This window comes from Thunnus maccoyii, chromosome 13 (genome assembly GCF_910596095.1).
Source record: "Thunnus maccoyii chromosome 13, fThuMac1.1, whole genome shotgun sequence".
Classification (NCBI taxonomy): domain Eukaryota; kingdom Metazoa; phylum Chordata; class Actinopteri; order Scombriformes; family Scombridae; genus Thunnus; species Thunnus maccoyii.
This window is the reverse complement of record NC_056545.1, coordinates 18,840,069-18,857,482: the sequence shown is the minus strand read 5'-3', so window position 1 is coordinate 18,857,482 and position 17,414 is coordinate 18,840,069. Positions and strand designations below refer to the sequence as shown.

The 17,414-nt window shown below is 41.9% G+C and overlaps 3 protein-coding genes across 4 annotated transcripts; 2 read left to right on the top strand and 1 right to left on the bottom strand.

Annotated features, from left to right (window-relative positions):
• The first annotated feature begins 229 nt into the window (after positions 1–229).
• Positions 230–4,199, top strand: LOC121910414 (F-box only protein 39-like). The gene is made up of 7 exons (XM_042431638.1): positions 230–428; positions 626–1,127; positions 1,259–1,427; positions 2,390–2,701; positions 2,979–3,203; positions 3,618–3,794; positions 3,877–4,199. The coding sequence occupies exons 1-7, from the start codon at positions 368–370 to the stop codon at positions 4,000–4,002; spliced, it is 1,572 nt and encodes a 523-aa protein (XP_042287572.1). The 5' UTR covers positions 230–367; the 3' UTR covers positions 4,003–4,199.
• An 861-nt stretch (positions 4,200–5,060) lies between these two features.
• Positions 5,061–9,814, top strand: slc25a1a (solute carrier family 25 member 1a). Its single transcript, XM_042431961.1, has 9 exons — positions 5,061–5,467; positions 5,979–6,086; positions 6,194–6,293; positions 6,605–6,743; positions 6,830–6,914; positions 7,068–7,172; positions 7,369–7,484; positions 7,565–7,638; positions 7,730–9,814. The coding sequence occupies exons 1-9, from the start codon at positions 5,221–5,223 to the stop codon at positions 7,842–7,844; spliced, it is 1,089 nt and encodes a 362-aa protein (XP_042287895.1). The 5' UTR covers positions 5,061–5,220; the 3' UTR covers positions 7,845–9,814.
• Positions 9,815–10,275: 461 nt separating this feature from the next.
• On the bottom strand, positions 10,276–16,900 carry nle1 (notchless homolog 1 (Drosophila)). 2 transcript variants are annotated; one of them, XM_042431958.1, is made up of 13 exons: positions 16,793–16,900; positions 16,003–16,164; positions 14,790–15,010; positions 13,373–13,452; positions 13,208–13,284; positions 13,020–13,117; positions 12,612–12,804; positions 12,379–12,514; positions 12,175–12,221; positions 11,877–12,079; positions 11,580–11,739; positions 11,409–11,479; positions 10,276–10,896 (listed from the first exon to the last, which is right to left on the bottom strand). In XM_042431958.1, the coding sequence occupies exons 2-13, from the start codon at positions 16,138–16,140 to the stop codon at positions 10,884–10,886; spliced, it is 1,437 nt and encodes a 478-aa protein (XP_042287892.1). In that variant the 5' UTR covers positions 16,141–16,164; positions 16,793–16,900; the 3' UTR covers positions 10,276–10,883. The 2 variants fall into 2 exon arrangements, with proteins under 2 accessions (XP_042287892.1, XP_042287894.1); XM_042431960.1 differs by lacking the exon at positions 16,793–16,900 and adding an exon at positions 16,382–16,757.
• Between the last annotated feature and the right edge of the window lie 514 nt (positions 16,901–17,414).

The following is a 17,414-nucleotide window of genomic DNA, read 5'->3' as shown; positions in this document are numbered from 1 at the left end:
ACAGTAAAAGGTTTTAATAATCAAGTCTGCAGTAATAAGTGTTTAGTTTATAAATGGATTGTGGTGCACATCTTCTACAGCTCTTTTGTAGGAAGAAGTGGTCAAATGGTGTAACCAGTCAAACGAATTCTTCACATCCTGGCAACCCAAAGTTGTTTTTATTGATGGTTTATAACTGATCTGTAAAGCATTAATTACATTAGTTACAAATTATAAACCCTTTATAATGATTGCCTTACTAGAAATGGTACCAATGATTTTGGGAATGCATTGAATTGCCCCTTGAGGAACAAATAAAATATTTAGAATTGAATTGTACTACTACTGAGAACTGAGTCCTTGTGATGTCACAACAGAACAACATTGAATGCTGTGTTGTGTTCTTCCTCAGTGGACTGCTTTAACTGTTGGACTGCTTGTAGCTGCAGGTAATCTCTCTGTTTCCGATTTCTTTTTGGGTAATTCTTTGACATTTTCCAGACTTTTGTGACTTTTTTTCTCTAAATCTACATGTAGGATTAGCCTCCAGAAAACTGCTTTTACTGACATCCACTGTGATAATACAAGGTGCAGCAATCAATATAAATCCCTCTTTAAATCCAACACTTTGCCATATTTTCTTCAGGTAAATTCTGTGGCACTCGGATTATCCAAACAAAGATGGATGAGGATAATACACTGCGAGATGACAACACATGGGAGGAAAATTTTAGTGACGAGGATGAGGACAGTGAGGGAGAGACAGGAGAAGATGACTCAGATCTCAGTGAAGAAGGTGGTGAGGGTAGCTCAATGAAGAAGACAAGCTGCTGGGGGATACTTCCTGATGTGTGCTTGCGGCATGTGTTCAGTTTCCTTCCTGACGGTGATCGTATGAGTGCGGACGTAGTCTGTCATCACTGGCACAAAGTCATGCGCTCTCCCTCTCTCTGGCGCTTTCGCCTCTTCCAGTTCAGTGGTCGTTTGTCCAAATTCAGGCAGTCTGAATATTGCTCTTCTGTGGGCTATGCCCGCTCCCTGGGAGTCTATCTAGAGAGGCTGGAGGTGTCTGTGTGTCCTCCACGCAGGTCCTTGATCGCCCAGCGACTGGAGCAAACCATCAGCGGGCTGTTTTCTGAGCTTACCAGGTAAAAGAGTGCATCTCCTGAAGGCATGTCTAAACCAAACCTTTTTTTTTTATCACATTATCCTATGATGTTATTTAACCATGAAACAGTTCAGTAGCTCAATTAATCCCCCCATTATTTTGCCTCAACAGGGTGAAGGCCCCACTAAAATCCCTCACCCTCATAAAGTTGGAGTTGGATCGGACTGCTTGGACTTTAGGGCTCAGGAACTCTTTGGTAAACTGCCTGATTCACTTCCTCCGAAAAGCCTCAAAGCTCACCACCATTAGTCTGAACTGGATGCGAAACTCCATGCATCAGGTGAATAGAAGATAATCTCTCAGCAGATATGACACTGCTTGGGTGCTTTAATTCAATGTGACGGTGGTCAGATCTCATCAGCTGAGAGTTAGGTGTCCAGTATTTGAATGAACTGAGTGTCCTGAATCCTCAGTGTCACTGACCGAATCAGTAGCTTGTAGCTTTTTGTAGTGGAGGTCCCCTCTGACCAGCTCACCTCTGAAAGATCACAAAATCCACACACAATATCAGATGCAATATCTCTGCAGCAAATTGATGGTTCTTGAGCTTTCATCCTTATAAACAATGCTTTACATGGCCAAGATTTGTAATGACCTTAACAGAATGGTTTGAATCAGCAACAGATTGGAGACTGTAGGCTGAACTACAGTCAGTCAGTCAAACAGTGTTAGAGCATCACGCCATTTTGAACAATTTTTTGAATGCTCTCTGATGTGCGCAGAGATTTGAATCAGGAAGTAATTTGTAGTTTCCATCTCTTCTTGAGTAATGCTTTATGCTTGCCTACATTTATAATTAATGTAATTGCAGGGTTCACCACTGTGATAATTTTCTATAATTAATTAAAATTCTTGTTGAGTTGTGTCTTTTTAGACAAGAGGAAGGACAAAGGTACAGTGGCCCAGAGGTGCAAAACACAACAACAAAACAAACAACAACACAAGAAAATTTTTTTTTTATAACATTTTGTGAAATGTTTTTGTGTTTTCTATTTTGCTGTTGTGTTTTACTTTTTTGTTGTTGTGTTTTCTAATTTGTTAATGTTGTTTTTGAAATGTTACGTTTTCAGATTTGTTGTCCAATGTTATTGTGTTTTGCACCTCAGGGCCACCATACAAAATTGATACCATTGTGAAAATGTCACTGTCATCCACAGTTCTCTTCCTGTATTCTGAAAAAATATATCTGTATTTTTTAAAATTTCTTAATCTGTTTTTGATTCCCAATCCTTTAACCTGTAGGGTCTGGAGCTGCTTTCTGCTCTGTCACATTCTCAGAGGCGCTTTCCTCCCACCCGGTGCTACATCTCCTCTTTGAATTTGGAAGGATTCTTCTCTGGTGCTGTGCCTGTCCACCTAAACTCCAACGTTCCTTGCATCATGCGCCACCTGCAAGGCCTCACTGACCTGAGCCTCAGTTACTCCTGTCTGTCAGACGAGCTGCTTATGGCTCTCCAGCACAGACACCGAGGAGGGAGGCTGAACCCCAGGAGAGATGAGATCACCTTGCAAACGTTCTCGCTGCACTGCACTTTAAATGAGCCCCATCGACAGGTAAGCGGGGAACAAATTGATTGAGAGGTTGATTGGTTTGAACAGTGTAACAACACTGCCTGCTGAATTGCCAAGTGGGATATAGTAGTTATTGGTGTAGCAGATGGTCCATAATAAAAACTGCTTAACTGCTTATGGCAGAAGTGTGACGACACTGAAGGCCATCATTGAAAAATCACAGATGTTAGCTTTGAGGTGGACACGTGCACTGGTGAAAATGAAACCCCCACAGGCTTCCTTTCTTCATTTCTGTCTCTGCTTCATCTCCTCTGTCAAGCCGGTGTGTGGTGGCTCATGGGCAACTTTAGCATCGAGCTCCCCCGACCTGAAAGTCAAAATTACAGTGCACCAAGTCATCAACACTGACCGGCTCGCGAGGATACTGCGGCCCGAGATCCCCCTGACAGAATACACCATGGTAGCCTTCTACTCCCCCGACGAAGGCTGGACAGCCAAGCCTGTCCTCTGTGACATGCTGCCTCAGTACAGCCGCAGCCTGCAGGTCAGGGTGCTGAGCAGGCAGCATTACAGGGTGATGCTGAAACCAAAAAGACCATATGTGAAAAATCAATTCAAGAGTAATATCAATTCAGGCCATTTTTCTGTGATTTGCTAAGGTCTGGAGATAAAAAGTTAGAAGTATCTTCATTAAACGTCTCACTTTTTCACTTTTTTCTTCAAAAATAGTTTTGTCTGTAGTTATCTGGGCTTTAATAGAGGGACAGATGATAGATAAACATGAGTTTTATGTGTATTTTGAGATGTTTAGAGGTAGTTACATTTAATTACACGTCATGTTTGGAGCAAGGGGCATGGCAGGAAAGAACCATAGTCATGTGGTGAAGGAACAAATGGATTTCAATTCAGTTAGTTCATCAAAACAATGAGGGTAACCCTTGATCTTGTCTGTCTGCAGCATCTGAGTCTGGACCTGAGCAATTGCAGTGAGCCGTTGGATGTGGAGCTGCTGGAGCTGGTGAAGATGTGCGAACGTCTGGAGCATTTGGGAATCTGGGCTTTCTTGGAGGTCATCACTGTAGAGAAGCTGCTGCACATCCGACTGACACAAAGGAGCTTACTCAACAATATCAGAGTGAGAAAAAGATCAATACTGCCTGAATCTGAGATGCATATACACACAGCATGACGATGCTCTCGTTGATCATGTCTTCCAGGTGAGAATCTACTCAGTAAATGACAACACCGTAGAGCAGGAGGACCAGCTGGAGCAGATACTATCGTCCTACCTGCAGCTCCCTCCTGAACTGGAATTCTTTGCCATGATCTACCCCTTTGTATGATCACTAAACAAATGCACAGGTGCATGTGTTTAAAATAAAATGAATGAAGCATGAAATTAATCTGTTTTACAAACCAATTAAACAAATCAACAGCATTTGGTCATTCCAGTTTGTGGCAGAGTTGTGACACTGACTGACTGTCTCTCCATGTCTATATCTATGTTTTTTTTCTAGGGGGTGGGGGTTGTGTGTGTGTGGAAACTCTGACCTAGTTTCATTGTGGAGGGTGATTGGGGGAGGCTGTGTGTGTGTGTGTGTGTATGTGTGCTCAGGCATGAGGAGAGCACTATTTAAGGGAACAAGGATTAAGAGGCAACAGCAGTAGACCAAACTAATGACACTACAGAGGGAGTGAAATCTATTGTATTGTTTTAATCCTTTTAAATTACCCTTATTTTATTATTATTACAATATTCTAGGTCTCTATAGTAATAATATTATTCTCTGTATTACGAAATCTCAGTACCCCTCTATTATTACACACTTGTACACACACACCAACAATACATACCTCTGCATACTTGAAGGTCTGTACATACTGCCATACCAGCACATGACATTATCTCTTTGACTGGCACAACTAATGCGCAGTGTGTTATTGGGTGTTATCATTGCACTGTTTATATTGAGCATATATTTGGAGTATATAGGCCTAGTTTTAGTTCTCTTTTTAGTCACTTTACATAGATTTTTATTTATTGTTTGTGGCTTTTTTTTCTTTTTCTTAATTGTATCTATATCCTTGAGTCCCATTTTATTTTGTATTATGTATGACTTGGCTATGAATCTTAAACTGTGTAATAATGTTAATTTACCCTTTATAGGTTGAAACCTTTACGAGACAATGAACAAAAGAAAATATGTTAATTTTAAAGAAAAAAATGAGAGTGAAATCTTACTCCTTGGTTACAGTAATAGTGTTGGTCACTGTTGAGGATTATCACAGTTAGACTAGAAATTAGCTTGACACATCAATAAAACAGCATCCTCTTTGTCATTGGTCGCCAAAAGTCGTACAAACTCACGTGATTGAATAATGGCATTAGGCAGCACAGTGAGCCAATGGCCTGCCCCATCACCTGACCGCTATTTGAATATTGATGTTCCCGACTTTGCTTCCACATTGGTGCGCCGTTCTGCCTGTGTTGTTGTTGGCTGACATTGTCTGATAGTTGGACCAGCAGCACAGCGAGGGATTTTCACTGTAACCAGCCCAACATGTCCTCGCTGCTGAAGCCGTTTTCGGTGTGTGAAGGGCCGTGCGAGAGCGGCGGTGTCAGGCGAGGATGCCCGAGCTCAGCCCTCCATCCGCAGCCTCCATCGCAGCGTCTGGCCGCCGCTGCCGTCGCGGCGGGGCTGGGCTCCCTGCCGGCCCACCAGCGGTTGTACGCGGCGAGAAGAAACCTGGCCGCTGCGGCGATCGGAGGGAGGAAAATCACGCATCCTGGAAAGGCCATCCTTGCAGGTTCATTTCGCAACGCGGATACTCATCCAGTAGATTTTCCCTCCCATAGCCGCCTATTGCTTTGTGCACATCCTAATCTCAATCTGTCGCCTATGGAGGCTGCCCATGCAGAACTGGGTCAAAACGCACTCAGCCAGCAGTGATGCTACAGCAGTTGCATCATGTAGTTGCATTTATTTAGCATTTTCTGTATTTACGCTCTATGCATTTGGATTCATTTAAAAATAAAGATGGTGAAAATATGCTGCTGCGTATTAGATAGAGGCTAATTCGGTCATTCTTTCCAGCTCAATCCAGGCGTTGCTGCTGTGTAATCACTTCACATTAGCATTTCATTAATTCACACTAGGAATGATCTAGCATCAGCACCACTCTGCAGCGAATCCACCTTTATGGACCTTTTATGTTGGAAAAGGGAAATGCTGGCAAGTTCTTCCTGATCTCAGAACATTCAGGAACAATTCTGCACAGTGAGTCAACAAATCTCTCCTTTTCCCTCTTCCTCATTCAGGTGGCATTGCAGGAGGAATAGAGATCTGTATCACCTTTCCTACAGAATATGTCAAGACCCAACTGCAGCTAGATGAGAGAGCAAACCCACCACGATACAGAGGGATCGGTAGGTCACTGGGGCATGTATGACAAGCTGTCTGACTGCAGGTATGTGCACCAATCCACTGGCAGATTACTCACTACTGGATGCTTTGTGCGCGTGTGTCTGTGCAGGTGACTGTGTGAAACTGACCGTGCAGGATCACGGGCTCAGAGGGTTGTATCGAGGTCTCAGCTCCCTGCTCTATGGATCAATACCCAAGGCTGCAGTGAGGTGAAGATGCACACATGACATGCTATAGTTTTTATGAACATACACAGGTTATGAATTTATAGAACAGAGTGGAGCTGGCATTAAAAAAACACACTTTTGCCTCTCTCATCCTTTTGGTTCCTGCTGATCTGTTTTGCAGATCGTAAGATTGTAAACTTGAACTCACTTTTACAGTATCCATTTCTGGATACTGTAGTTCAAGCATGAAAAATTTGGGCAGTTAAGTGCTTACATCTACTGTTAGATTCCAGATGTTTTCTCTTTGTCGCTTCGGGTTCGGCCCTTATTACTCTTCTCATTGTTCCTCATAGATTTGGCACGTTTGAGATGCTCAGCAACCCCATGCGGGACGCCACGGGTCGGCTGGACAACACGCGGAGCCTCTTGTGTGGTTTAGGAGCAGGCATAGCAGAGGCCATCCTGGTCGTCTGCCCCATGGAAACACTGAAGGTCGGTGGAGCTGGATGCTGTTACACATGTCTTTTCACATGTTTCCATTTGTGATTGAATGAATTGGTTCCTCCCTTATCTTCCAGGTGAAGATGATCCATGACCAGTGTTCCCTCAGACCTCGCTACAGAGGCTTCTTTCATGGAGTCAGTGAGATTATCAGAGAACAGGGTAAGAAAGCAGCATACATCAACTTCCCCTCACCTTAATATTACACACAGACAATGATGTAACAATAATGTCAGTTTAATGCATAAAATGTAAATGTTTTGGGAATGGTGTGTGGTTTGTGCGCTATAATGACACATAATCTGACTCATTTAGGTGTCAGGGGGACATATCAAGGTCTAACTGCAACTGTGCTTAAACAAGGAACCAATCAGGCCATCAGGTTCTATGTGATGAACATGCTGCGCAACTGGTACAAAGGTGAGAAAGAAACCCTTCAGGCCTTGAAGCAAAATCTAGTTCACCTTCCTTTTTTTTTTGGACATTTTTTTCCATCTTTATTTCCGCTTCTTAAGCAGCTGTTTTTGAGTCTAAGCATTGATGCATTTTCCTCCTCTTTCCTTCCATTCTGTCATGCATTTGACATGAATCCAAATTTTTGATTTGTCCTCCTAAGGTGATGATCCCAGAAAAGAAATGCACCCGATCGTCACGGCAATGTTTGGCGCGACAGCAGGAGCGGCCAGCGTTTTTGGAAATACGCCTCTGGATGTGGTGAAGACCAGGATGCAGGTAGGAGACACGCCCTCTGATGATTTCATAACTGTCATCTAGGTTTGCCATTTCTTAAACACACACTCTGCTTTTTGTAGGGTTTGGAGGCTCACCGTTACAAAAACACAGTGGACTGTGCCTTCCAGATCTTGAAGCACGAAGGACCACAGGCGTGAGTAAACCCCGTACACTGCTGACACTTGCTGTGTGGTTGTTTGTGACACTACTGCAGACTTACCTCGTCTCATCCTGCCTGCCTACAGGTTCTACAAAGGGACAGTTCCCAGGCTTGGCCGCGTTTGCTTGGACGTGGCCATAGTCTTCGTCATCTACGAGGAGGTGGTCAAACTACTCAACAATGTGTGGAAGACTCAGTAGAGACAGACAGTGGCAGAGGTCCAGAGGGAAGCACAGACCAGTGCCTCATGCTACGCACAACTGAACACCTCTATTCTCATTAATAGCTCTCTGCATCGCCCTCAGCAGATGACTTCATGTAGACCAGTTTCCGCTTTGTTACACAAATGATTTGCAGGACTTAACCTGAAAACAGTGATAATAAGGGAAGGAGAGTGGCTTGTTGCACAAAACAGCCCAGTTTTACATTTCTCCTCTCTAGACTTAGAAATAAAGATGGATCATTTTATTTTACCGAAAAGGAAAACACATATCTAGTATGTAATGTGTTATTCTGTACGCCTGACCAAACTAGTTTTGTTTTTGTGAGTCTATAACCAGGAACATGAGTATATTTAAAGAAGAAACACAAGCCAGTATGATTAACCAAAGGTTAGAATTAAAGGTGGAAGGAAAAGGCGGAAAAAACAAACTTGAGATCATTCAAAAAGGAATATTACATAATGTTTTAGCTTTCTATGACAATTGCTACTGTACATGTGGTAGAGTGATCACTTTGTACTGAAACCATAAATGTGTCTTTTGATTCACTGAGTACTTACTATACTAAGCGAAGAACAGAGATGCTACTGGACACAACCGTGCTCGCTGCAGTACTTTAAAATGTCTGTGCATTACTTCAACACATCTAGGTGTTGTAATCGCTTCCTTGACCGTGCTCGTGGTGTCATTTGCGCTAAAACATCGGCAGTATGTCCTCGCTGTGTCTTGGTGATGAACTTTAGATTACTGTTCATTGTGCTTTTTTTATGGCCGCGGCTGTCAACAACGTATGGCTGCGTGAATCTCGATGTGGCATCTATCTTGTTACACACCGACAGCGGCTTGCAGGCTTGTTGAGGACAAACACAAACTGGTCTGGAGTCACCGGAGTACCTCTCCTGCAGATTGTGTCAGAGTGTTAACCTGATACAAGAAACCATAAAGCACATATTGAAGGAAACTGTTTCATATGTAGCACAATCGTCATGTGCAGTCTTAAAACGCAGGACGTAAGAGTCAGTTTCTTACTAGAATTTAGTGAATACATGACAACATTTTCAACTGTGGAAAAGCTTTTGGTTCAGTTCTCTACAGCTGCAAGTGAATTATTTGGGAATATTTGACCTGTAATGCTCCAGCCTGAGATTTAAAAGTGAATTTGCTTCTACTCCACATGAGATCACAACATGTAAACATGTCCATGTAGGCCATATGACTTAAAGGCAACTGAGCCTTCAGTGGTTTTCTTGTGCATGTCGAGTCATTCGTCAGACAGACTCTTTTCTAGTCAAACATTATGTCACTTTAATATTCTTTAAGTTTACCTCAAGCTAACCTGCTTCACAAGCTTTTTGTATGCTAATTGTTAATTAGCTACTTTCGAATGCACTCATTCTTGTCTGATATTGTTTACATATGCAGATGTTGAACTAAAGAGGGACGTAGATACAGTATGTAAGAGGCTCACTAATAAAAACAAGTGACTGGTATCTAAGCAAAGTTTGGTTTTGATTGACTTAGTTGCTCCACAGAAGCCTTTAATTCCTCTTTGCCAAACTACTTCAGTACAATCTTCAATGTAACGTCCCTGATGCTAGCAAAACTTTATTACATTTTAAAGAGCAACAGAGTATTGTTTAATCTATATGTCTCAACCATGTTGTTTCCATTAATTACAGCACATTTTTACTGTACAGAATATTTATGTGTTTAAGCTTTGCTGCTTTTCATTAACAAGGGATCATACAACAAACCGGTGTGATTACTCACACTTCAGAAGAACTTGTTGGGTAGACTGAAGGATTCATTTGTGTTAGACGAAAAGCTGAAGTATGTTGGTATGATGTTGGAAAAAATATTGTGCTTCAAGTATGATTTACATGATCAGATGTAGAAACCTCTAACATGGTACATAACATGGTTTCAATAAACCTGTCATCAACAAACTTGATCTGGTTGACTGTGAATCTGTGTTAAAACATCATATAAAGAAAGTGAACAGTGATCTACCTATGATATAGTCTAATAAATGTTTATTCATATTAAATATTCACAAATCTAGAAGAATACAGAAGATAAAACACGTTATTTCAACTGGAGTCGTACACCTGATTTTTCCCCATAGTGGGATGAGAATCAGAGAGTTGGTGACACTTGGCTTCACCGCAGCACCAGAAAAATCAGCAGGTTGAGGCTTTGCTGACCGCAGGACAGAGGAGATTAAAGGCTGAGGGAGCAGGGCGAGCGCCATCGGCATTAACATCGCAGAGGAAAGCATTAGCTCTCCCACCTGTTGCCTCGCCGCTCCACCTGTCACCTACATAGTTCATGTAGTAGTAAGGCTTAAGGTAATGGAGGGGGACACACATGCTGTTGAAAAAAACATGAAAAAAACATTTGGTATCCTGATGTTAAATCCTCTTTTAATCTTTTTTTTATAATTTGAATGCCTGCATCTCCCTTTACCTCTTTAGAATTTACATTTGGTTATGTATACTTTTAAAAATACATAACCTTGTTTGTGGCCTGTACATATGGGCGTGGCACCATAATAAGGCTTTAATACGATTTTAGAAGCATGTCATGGCCCCTTAAGTAGACAAATCAATGCTTACATGAACAGCAACCCTTTCAGTATTCACATGAGATGCTAACTGGAGATGCTAATACTGAATTACATATTACAGTTTAGCTTGTACTTGCAGTGATCTCAGTGGATTGATGTCTTGATGATTATAAACTCTGTCATTTTACATTTCCATTCAGCTTAACACCTTCACAGTGTTACGTCTGTAAAATTACCACATGGGTTTCAAACCCGCAAAGGTCATTTGCCCTCATGACTATACAAGAGTTCTTTGACACAATGCCAATGTTGACAGACAGTGTAATAGAGCCAAATGGGGGATTAGGTAGATTCTTGCCACCGTACTCCTGTTGTCGGGCTTCTTGACAGTAGAGGAATGGGTGGAACGGTACATGTGAAATCAAAAGTTAGGAGCGGGAACAGAGGTGTGACTATCTTCTCCATCTGGAAATATAAAACACAAGGCGCCGAAGGGTTAGGTGTGAAGAAACACTGGTATTTAAGGGACCAGTGTGTAAGATTTAGTGGCATCTAGTGGTGAGGTTGCAGATTGCAACCAACTGAATAGTTCCCCCCCTTGTCCTCCCCTTCCAAGTGTGTAGAAGAGCCTACGGTAGCTGCGAAACTCGCAAAAAACATGCAAAGCCCTCTCTAGAGCCAGTGATTGTTTTTTTCCATTTGGGCTACTGCAGAAACATGGTGGTACAACATGGCGGCCTCCGTGGAAGGGGGCCCACTTCCTATGTAGATATAAAAGGCTCATTCTAAGGTAATGAAAACACAACGATTCTTATTTTCATGGGCTTATACACTAATTAAAACATATTTATGAATATTATATCCCATTTCTGAAAAGTCCATTCCATCAGATGCCACTAAATCTTACACACTAGTCCTTTAACTTTTCTGTAAAACTGACAAAACAATCAAAAATGGCTGTTTGGCATCTCACTCACATTCTAAGACATTTGTCTTTCCCACCACTGGCTACTCTTTGTCCATCAGGACTCCAGTCCACTGCAAAAACCTGCAGAAATCAGAAACGAAGCAATTAGGAAAAAAAACAAAAGTCAATACAACAACAACAACCAGGAAGCAGCACTTGTCATGAATCCTATGACCTTCACCTCATCAGCGTGGCCAGGTAGGTCCATATTAAGCTTTCCAGTCTTGATGTCCCAGACTTTTAGCGTGCTGTCGCTGCTGCCACTGACCAGCAGCCGGCTGTCTGCTGACCATGCCACTTGATACACAGATGCCACATGGCCACGCAGGGATATTAAGTACCTGTGGGCAGGCGGACAAGCAGGCAGAGACATAATTACACAGTGACAGACACATATCTTTGGCTTACAGCACCACCACCTGGACAACAGCAGTGTTACACACAAGTACAGGCTCTCAAGGGTGCAAGCCTCTCTTACTTTCCAGTGCGTCCATCCCAGATTTTAATTGACTTATCGAATGAGGCAGAGGCGAGGAGTCTGGTGTCTGGGGAGAAGAGCACTTCATTGACGAGTGCGCTGTGGCCAGTCATCCTGGCCAAAGGCTTCTTGTCTTCTGCAGGGTTCCATAAGAACAGGGTGAAGTCATCCGAGCCAGATACCAGGCGCTCTGGGGCTGAACCCTGCAGAATGAGAATAGAAGACTGTATGAGCACTGATACATGGAAGTGTCCAAGAGAGATAAAGACCTAAACAGATCACAATAGACATTACTTACCCTAACTTTATTATATCTCTGCAAAGCTTTCTCCTTCAGCTCTTCCACTGAGTGACAGAAGAAACGCTTGTTACATGAAATCATCCTCTTGCAAACATCTACACCAGCAAGCCTTTTTTTCCTCATAGAATAGCAAATGTGTTTGTGTGAATAGCATATTTGTTTCTAGCATTTCAACCTAAAAGAGAGGTAGATGATCCTTACGTGATCCGGTGAGGTCCTGGGGGTTGATGGTGGCAGTTGCAGGTTCAAAAGCTCCAGTGCGCAGGACGTAGTCTGTGCTGAGAGCCAGGGTGTTCACCCAGTGGGCATGACCCTGCAGAGTTCTGCACTGGACACCCTATACACAAAGATAGAAATAAAAACACATGAATGTCTCCTCCCACTCATTCGCCTCATTCTGTCTGCGTCTCTGCCACACATATACACACACTTACGTCTTTGGCTCTCCACACTTTGACCGTCCTGTCCTGAGAAGAAGTGTAGAGAAGTCCATCTCCTCCCCACTTCACACAGGTGACAGACTGAGTGTGTCCAGTCAGGATCTTCTCACAGCGTCCCAACACAGTGTCCCAAATTCGTATTGAGCCGTCCTTTGAGCTGCTGGCTAAGTACCGACACTCTGGGTTACTGAAAGGAAGAGAGATCAGAGAAACTATAATCAGCACAGAATGTGTAAAACAGTGTCCCAATTCCAAATCAAGTATACATTTATAGAAAGCTGAAGACTCAGCTTCTGTTCCACTAGCTTCTGTAACTCAATGCAATCTCTCATTCATGGTATTTTATTAAAGCAGTAAAATAATGAGCAGCAATTTATAGAAAGTGATGAAATGAGTGCTCACAGATGCAGAGGTTCCCAGCAGAGCCAAGTGATCCACTTGGTGTGTCCTGTCAAAGTCTTTCCTATCTGTGCGCCCGTCACTGGATCCCACAGACAGATCTACAGAAACACCACAAGGAATAAATACATCAAATAAACAGGATGCATCTTAAAAATACAGAGAGATCAGACGTGTGTTTGGAGCCTCACCTGACTGTTCTTGCACCCTGACGCCAGCTTCTTGCCATCAGGTGACCAGGCGATGCTCAGTACCCAGTGTGTGTGTCCTTAAATAAAGCAGAATTCAGCTCCATTACTCTATCATTTGTATCTCTATGCATACAAGATAACGCTGCCCTACAAGTGACTTTATACCTCTGGCAGTGTGGTGAGGCGTCTCAGTCGCCAAGTCCCAAAACCGTACTGTGGTATCACCTGAACCGCTGGCTAAATATCTGAAAACAAACAAAGACAACCAAATTAACAAACAACATAAATTAACAAACAACTACAAGTTCTACTACTTCTCAGAGGTACAGTGTGTAGAATTTAGTGGCATCTAGTGGACTTGGCAGAAATGGAACATTCATAACTATGTTTTAATTAGTGTGTAATCACTTGAAAATAAAGACTCGTTGTGATTTTGTTAACTTAGAATGAGCCCTTTATATCTACATAGCGAACCTCACTGTTAGATGCCACTAAATCCTACACACTAAGTAAGTAAGTAAATTTTATTTGTAAAGCGCATTATACAACATATAAGAGAGAAAACACAGAAGATGAAGTGACCACCCGAGCTACATGTTTAAAAAGTACAAAACTAAAATACACAATAAAAATACACAATAAATCCATAAAATGCAGACCTGGTGCATACAGGTAACCCAAACGCTCATCTAAACAGATATGTTAGCTGTCTTTAGCTGCCTTTTAAAAGAATCCACAGACTCAGTGGACCGTAAGGGTGCAGGCAGAGCATTCCACAGTTTAGGTGCTACGGCCTCAAAAGCTCAATCACCATGGGTCTTGAGGTGGGTGCTTGGGACAGACAGTAAATTTAGTTTATTTGACCTAAGAGAGTGAGGGTAAAGTACATCAGCCACATATGCAGAAGCCTGACCGTGCTATGCTCTGTAAGTAATATGCTGGGGTTTGCTGATAACAACTGCTGCTAACAATTTGATTAGATTATTTTATGGAATTTTGAAGATTGGAAACTGGTTTTTCTTTTGCTCTGTGATTATTAAAAAATGCTGTAGTGAAAGAACAAGAAAGTAAGACAGATGTATGTATTTCAACAAAGGAAATTAAGAAAAAAATAGAAACTTTCCCATTTTAAAACAACCTTTGTGGCCATTCGAGTATAGATTTCTGAGTTTATGAGGTGCACCTGAATGCACCATGAAGTCCCTTGTTTATAAGCTCACAATTGATCTTTAAGTGTTTAAGTTTTTAAGTAGTGATAATGCGAATGTGCCTCTCAGGTGTAGATGGCGTTATGTGACTGCAGGGTAAAAGCTCAGAGAGAGTGAGCTCAGAGGAAGCTGTTTGTGTGCAACAGGGGGAGAATGAGTCACAGTGCAGGTGCATCAATTTGGGAGTATATCAGAGAGAGAGAGAGAGAGAGCGTGGGAATGGGGTGTGCAGCTTCAAAAATAGAAAATCAATTTGTGGCGGGCCGCCACAAATAAATGAATGGGAAACACTGGACTCTTGGATAAAACTGAGTGCAAGACAGCCTTCCCCATGACAAACAGACAAAGAAATGTTCTGTATCAGAGTTACTCACTTGCCAGTGGGACTGAAAGAAGTTGAGATGACAGCTTCTGTGTGTCCCTGCAGCGTGCTGGTACAGCGAGCAACAGCCCGAACCCTGAACACGGCCTGTGGCTGGTACACCACTGGCAGGACTTGCTCTGTTTCAACCCCAAGAGCTTTCACACAAGGGCCCAGACTGGACACCACCTCTGCCTCTCCACGCACAAAAAATGCCAGCGGCACTGGCTCCTCCTACAGCGGATAACAAAGAGAACAGGATATATTCACTGGATTTTAAAATTTCAGCTGAGTATGACTTAATGAATGTACCCAAGAAAGGTTAAAACAGAAACTGATGCATCGCTTTTGAATTTATGAAGAACAGTATTTATACATTTGGGAAAAAATAATTCTGCATTTAATTATTTGAACAATGTTACATAACAAGGAGAAATGTGTTCAAAACCGCATCAAGTGATACTGCCATTGTAGCCCAATTTAAACTGTTAACACATACAGTAATAATCATAGTCACAGACCTTGTTTACACTTGGTTTTAAGATGCGTCTTGAGTCATCAGATCACAAGTGGATGGTGTTACATACAAGTGTAAATGACCACCAACATGCACTGTGATCTGATCACTCAAACCACTTGCCGGGGTGTTCTGGGACGCATTTGACAAAATATCTTATGTAGTGTCAACACTAATGTGTTCTGATGCGTCCCTGACAAAGACGAAACAGGAAAATACATCATCAGTGAAGGACATGGTGATTGTTTCGGTGACAGTGTGCCAACATGACGTGTGTGACTTTTTTCGGCCAATCTCAACAGTTGGAACAACCTATACATGTATATTCGTTCTTGAAACATTTTTGTTTTCTTAGCTAGCCTGTGCGAAACAAATCTTGAGCTTGTCTGGTGAAAGACTGATATGATAACTATGCACGGGGCCCTTGGACCCTTTGGAGGAAGGGATGTAGGCAGTGATGAAATCTGAACACAAGTAGTCAGCTGGACACCATGGAGAAACACATTTTAAAACCAAGTTTAAACAGCCTCACTGGTACAATACAACAATACGAAACATTGAGACACACATTTTAATTTAAATGTGAACATTGTAGACGTGGACAAAGCTTGGCTAAACATTTAAGGCTGAAATGGCTTCATGTGCAGATGTGTACAACTTTATGACAATTGAAATTGTTCTTTTATGTTGCATAATGCCAGCTGGTTACCTTCTGCAGCAGTGCATTGCAGACCAGCTGCAGTTTGTCCGGGGTGATGTCAAGAGGCACATCAAAAGGTGAACCCAGAACCTCCCCATGCTCGTCCTGAAACTGGATCAACAGCCGCTCCACGTCCTCACTCGTCATCCTCAGTTTGCTTCAGGTCCAAGACTGAAAAAAAGATATCTTTAGATGGAAGTGTAAACACATATGTAGTACTTATTTACACAAATAAATAAGTTAATGATGAAATAAGTTTCCTCTTAGTGTTTGAGAGAAGATCTCTCTCAAAACATGAGGCTCATTTTTGCTGAAAGAACACATTCAGTCCATAATAGCACAGTGAAAAGTAGATAGATAATGTATTAAATATTTTTGGAGTCTATACCATGAAAGTGAATATAGTTCACTATCAGGTCTTGTCGATTTTCAGTTTTCTGTTCTTGAAAGCTACATTCGTAGCTAGCTAGCTACCTGCCAGACTGTCCCTTATTAATAACTAACGTTAACCTGGAAAACAAGACAGAGAGCACCACAACAAAGCCATGTTCATCAATGTTGTTCAAAATATTTAGAATTAGTCGTGGTCACATTAACTGTCTATCCGTTTACTGTTAGCTAGCCTGTGTCAACCTCTAAAGCTAGCTCAGCTAGCCTGCTGTTAGCCAGCGGATCATTTCAGGCACCAGATTTCTTTAAGCAACAGTCACAGAACTGTAAGATAACCGTCAATAGTTTACACGCTTCTGTCCGAGTTCATGTGACATAGTATTAGCACGTAAATATGCTAAAACTTTACCTTCAGCGAGGAGGCGATGTATTAAAGCTCCCCACGTGTATAATACCCAAGATCCTTTAAAGGAAAGATGCTCCTACAGGCAGTAGTTGTAGTTGTCAAGTCCATAGACGGACTGTCGCAATGAATCATGGGAGCGTCAAGTGCGGAAAGGAACCGTCGAAATGTGTCCATCTTCAATTTTATTGCATTTCCACTTGTATGTTTTCTGCGCTATATTTCCATGTCAACTTTCAGGTATGTCAAGAGAAATTAAATTCATGACAACTCCGACAATTTTAATGCTTTTCAGAACGAATTCAAGCTGTACTGCAAACCCTGACATTTAAATCACAGCACATCTTTTGAAGATTTTAATTTTAGCAACTTAAAATCTTCAAAAGATGTAGTGTATAAAACTCGACTGACAAATTTAAATTGAAGACAATTTAATATAAATTCTTCTTCTTCTTCTTCTTCTTCTTCTTCTTCTTCTTCTTCTTCTTCTTCTTCTTCTTCTTCTTATTATTATTATTATTGTTTACCACCATCATCATCACAATAATTTATTGTTTGGACAAAATCCATACCTGCCTGTCACTTCCCATATGAACATTTTTTGTGTTGCATGTCCACCCTTTTCTTA

Coding starts and splice junctions, on each gene's coding strand:
- LOC121910414 (XM_042431638.1), top strand. CDS start 368: ATGCTGTGTTGTGTTCTTCCTCAGTGGACTGCTTTAACTGTTGGACTG. Junction 1,428..2,389: donor TGCGAAACTCCATGCATCAG/GTGAATAGAAGA, acceptor TTTAACCTGTAG/GGTCTGGAGCTGCTTTCTGC. Junction 3,795..3,876: donor GCTTACTCAACAATATCAGA/GTGAGAAAAAGA, acceptor CATGTCTTCCAG/GTGAGAATCTACTCAGTAAA.
- slc25a1a (XM_042431961.1), top strand. CDS start 5,221: ATGTCCTCGCTGCTGAAGCCGTTTTCGGTGTGTGAAGGGCCGTGCGAG. Junction 5,468..5,978: donor TGGAAAGGCCATCCTTGCAG/GTTCATTTCGCA, acceptor TTCCTCATTCAG/GTGGCATTGCAGGAGGAATA. Junction 7,639..7,729: donor AAGCACGAAGGACCACAGGC/GTGAGTAAACCC, acceptor GCCTGCCTACAG/GTTCTACAAAGGGACAGTTC.
- nle1 (XM_042431958.1), bottom strand. CDS start 16,140: ATGACGAGTGAGGACGTGGAGCGGCTGTTGATCCAGTTTCAGGACGAG. Junction 12,805..13,019: donor TGCTGGGAACCTCTGCATCT/GTGAGCACTCAT, acceptor TCTTCCTTTCAG/TAACCCAGAGTGTCGGTACT. Junction 12,080..12,174: donor AGAGATATAATAAAGTTAGG/GTAAGTAATGTC, acceptor CTCATTCTGCAG/GGTTCAGCCCCAGAGCGCCT.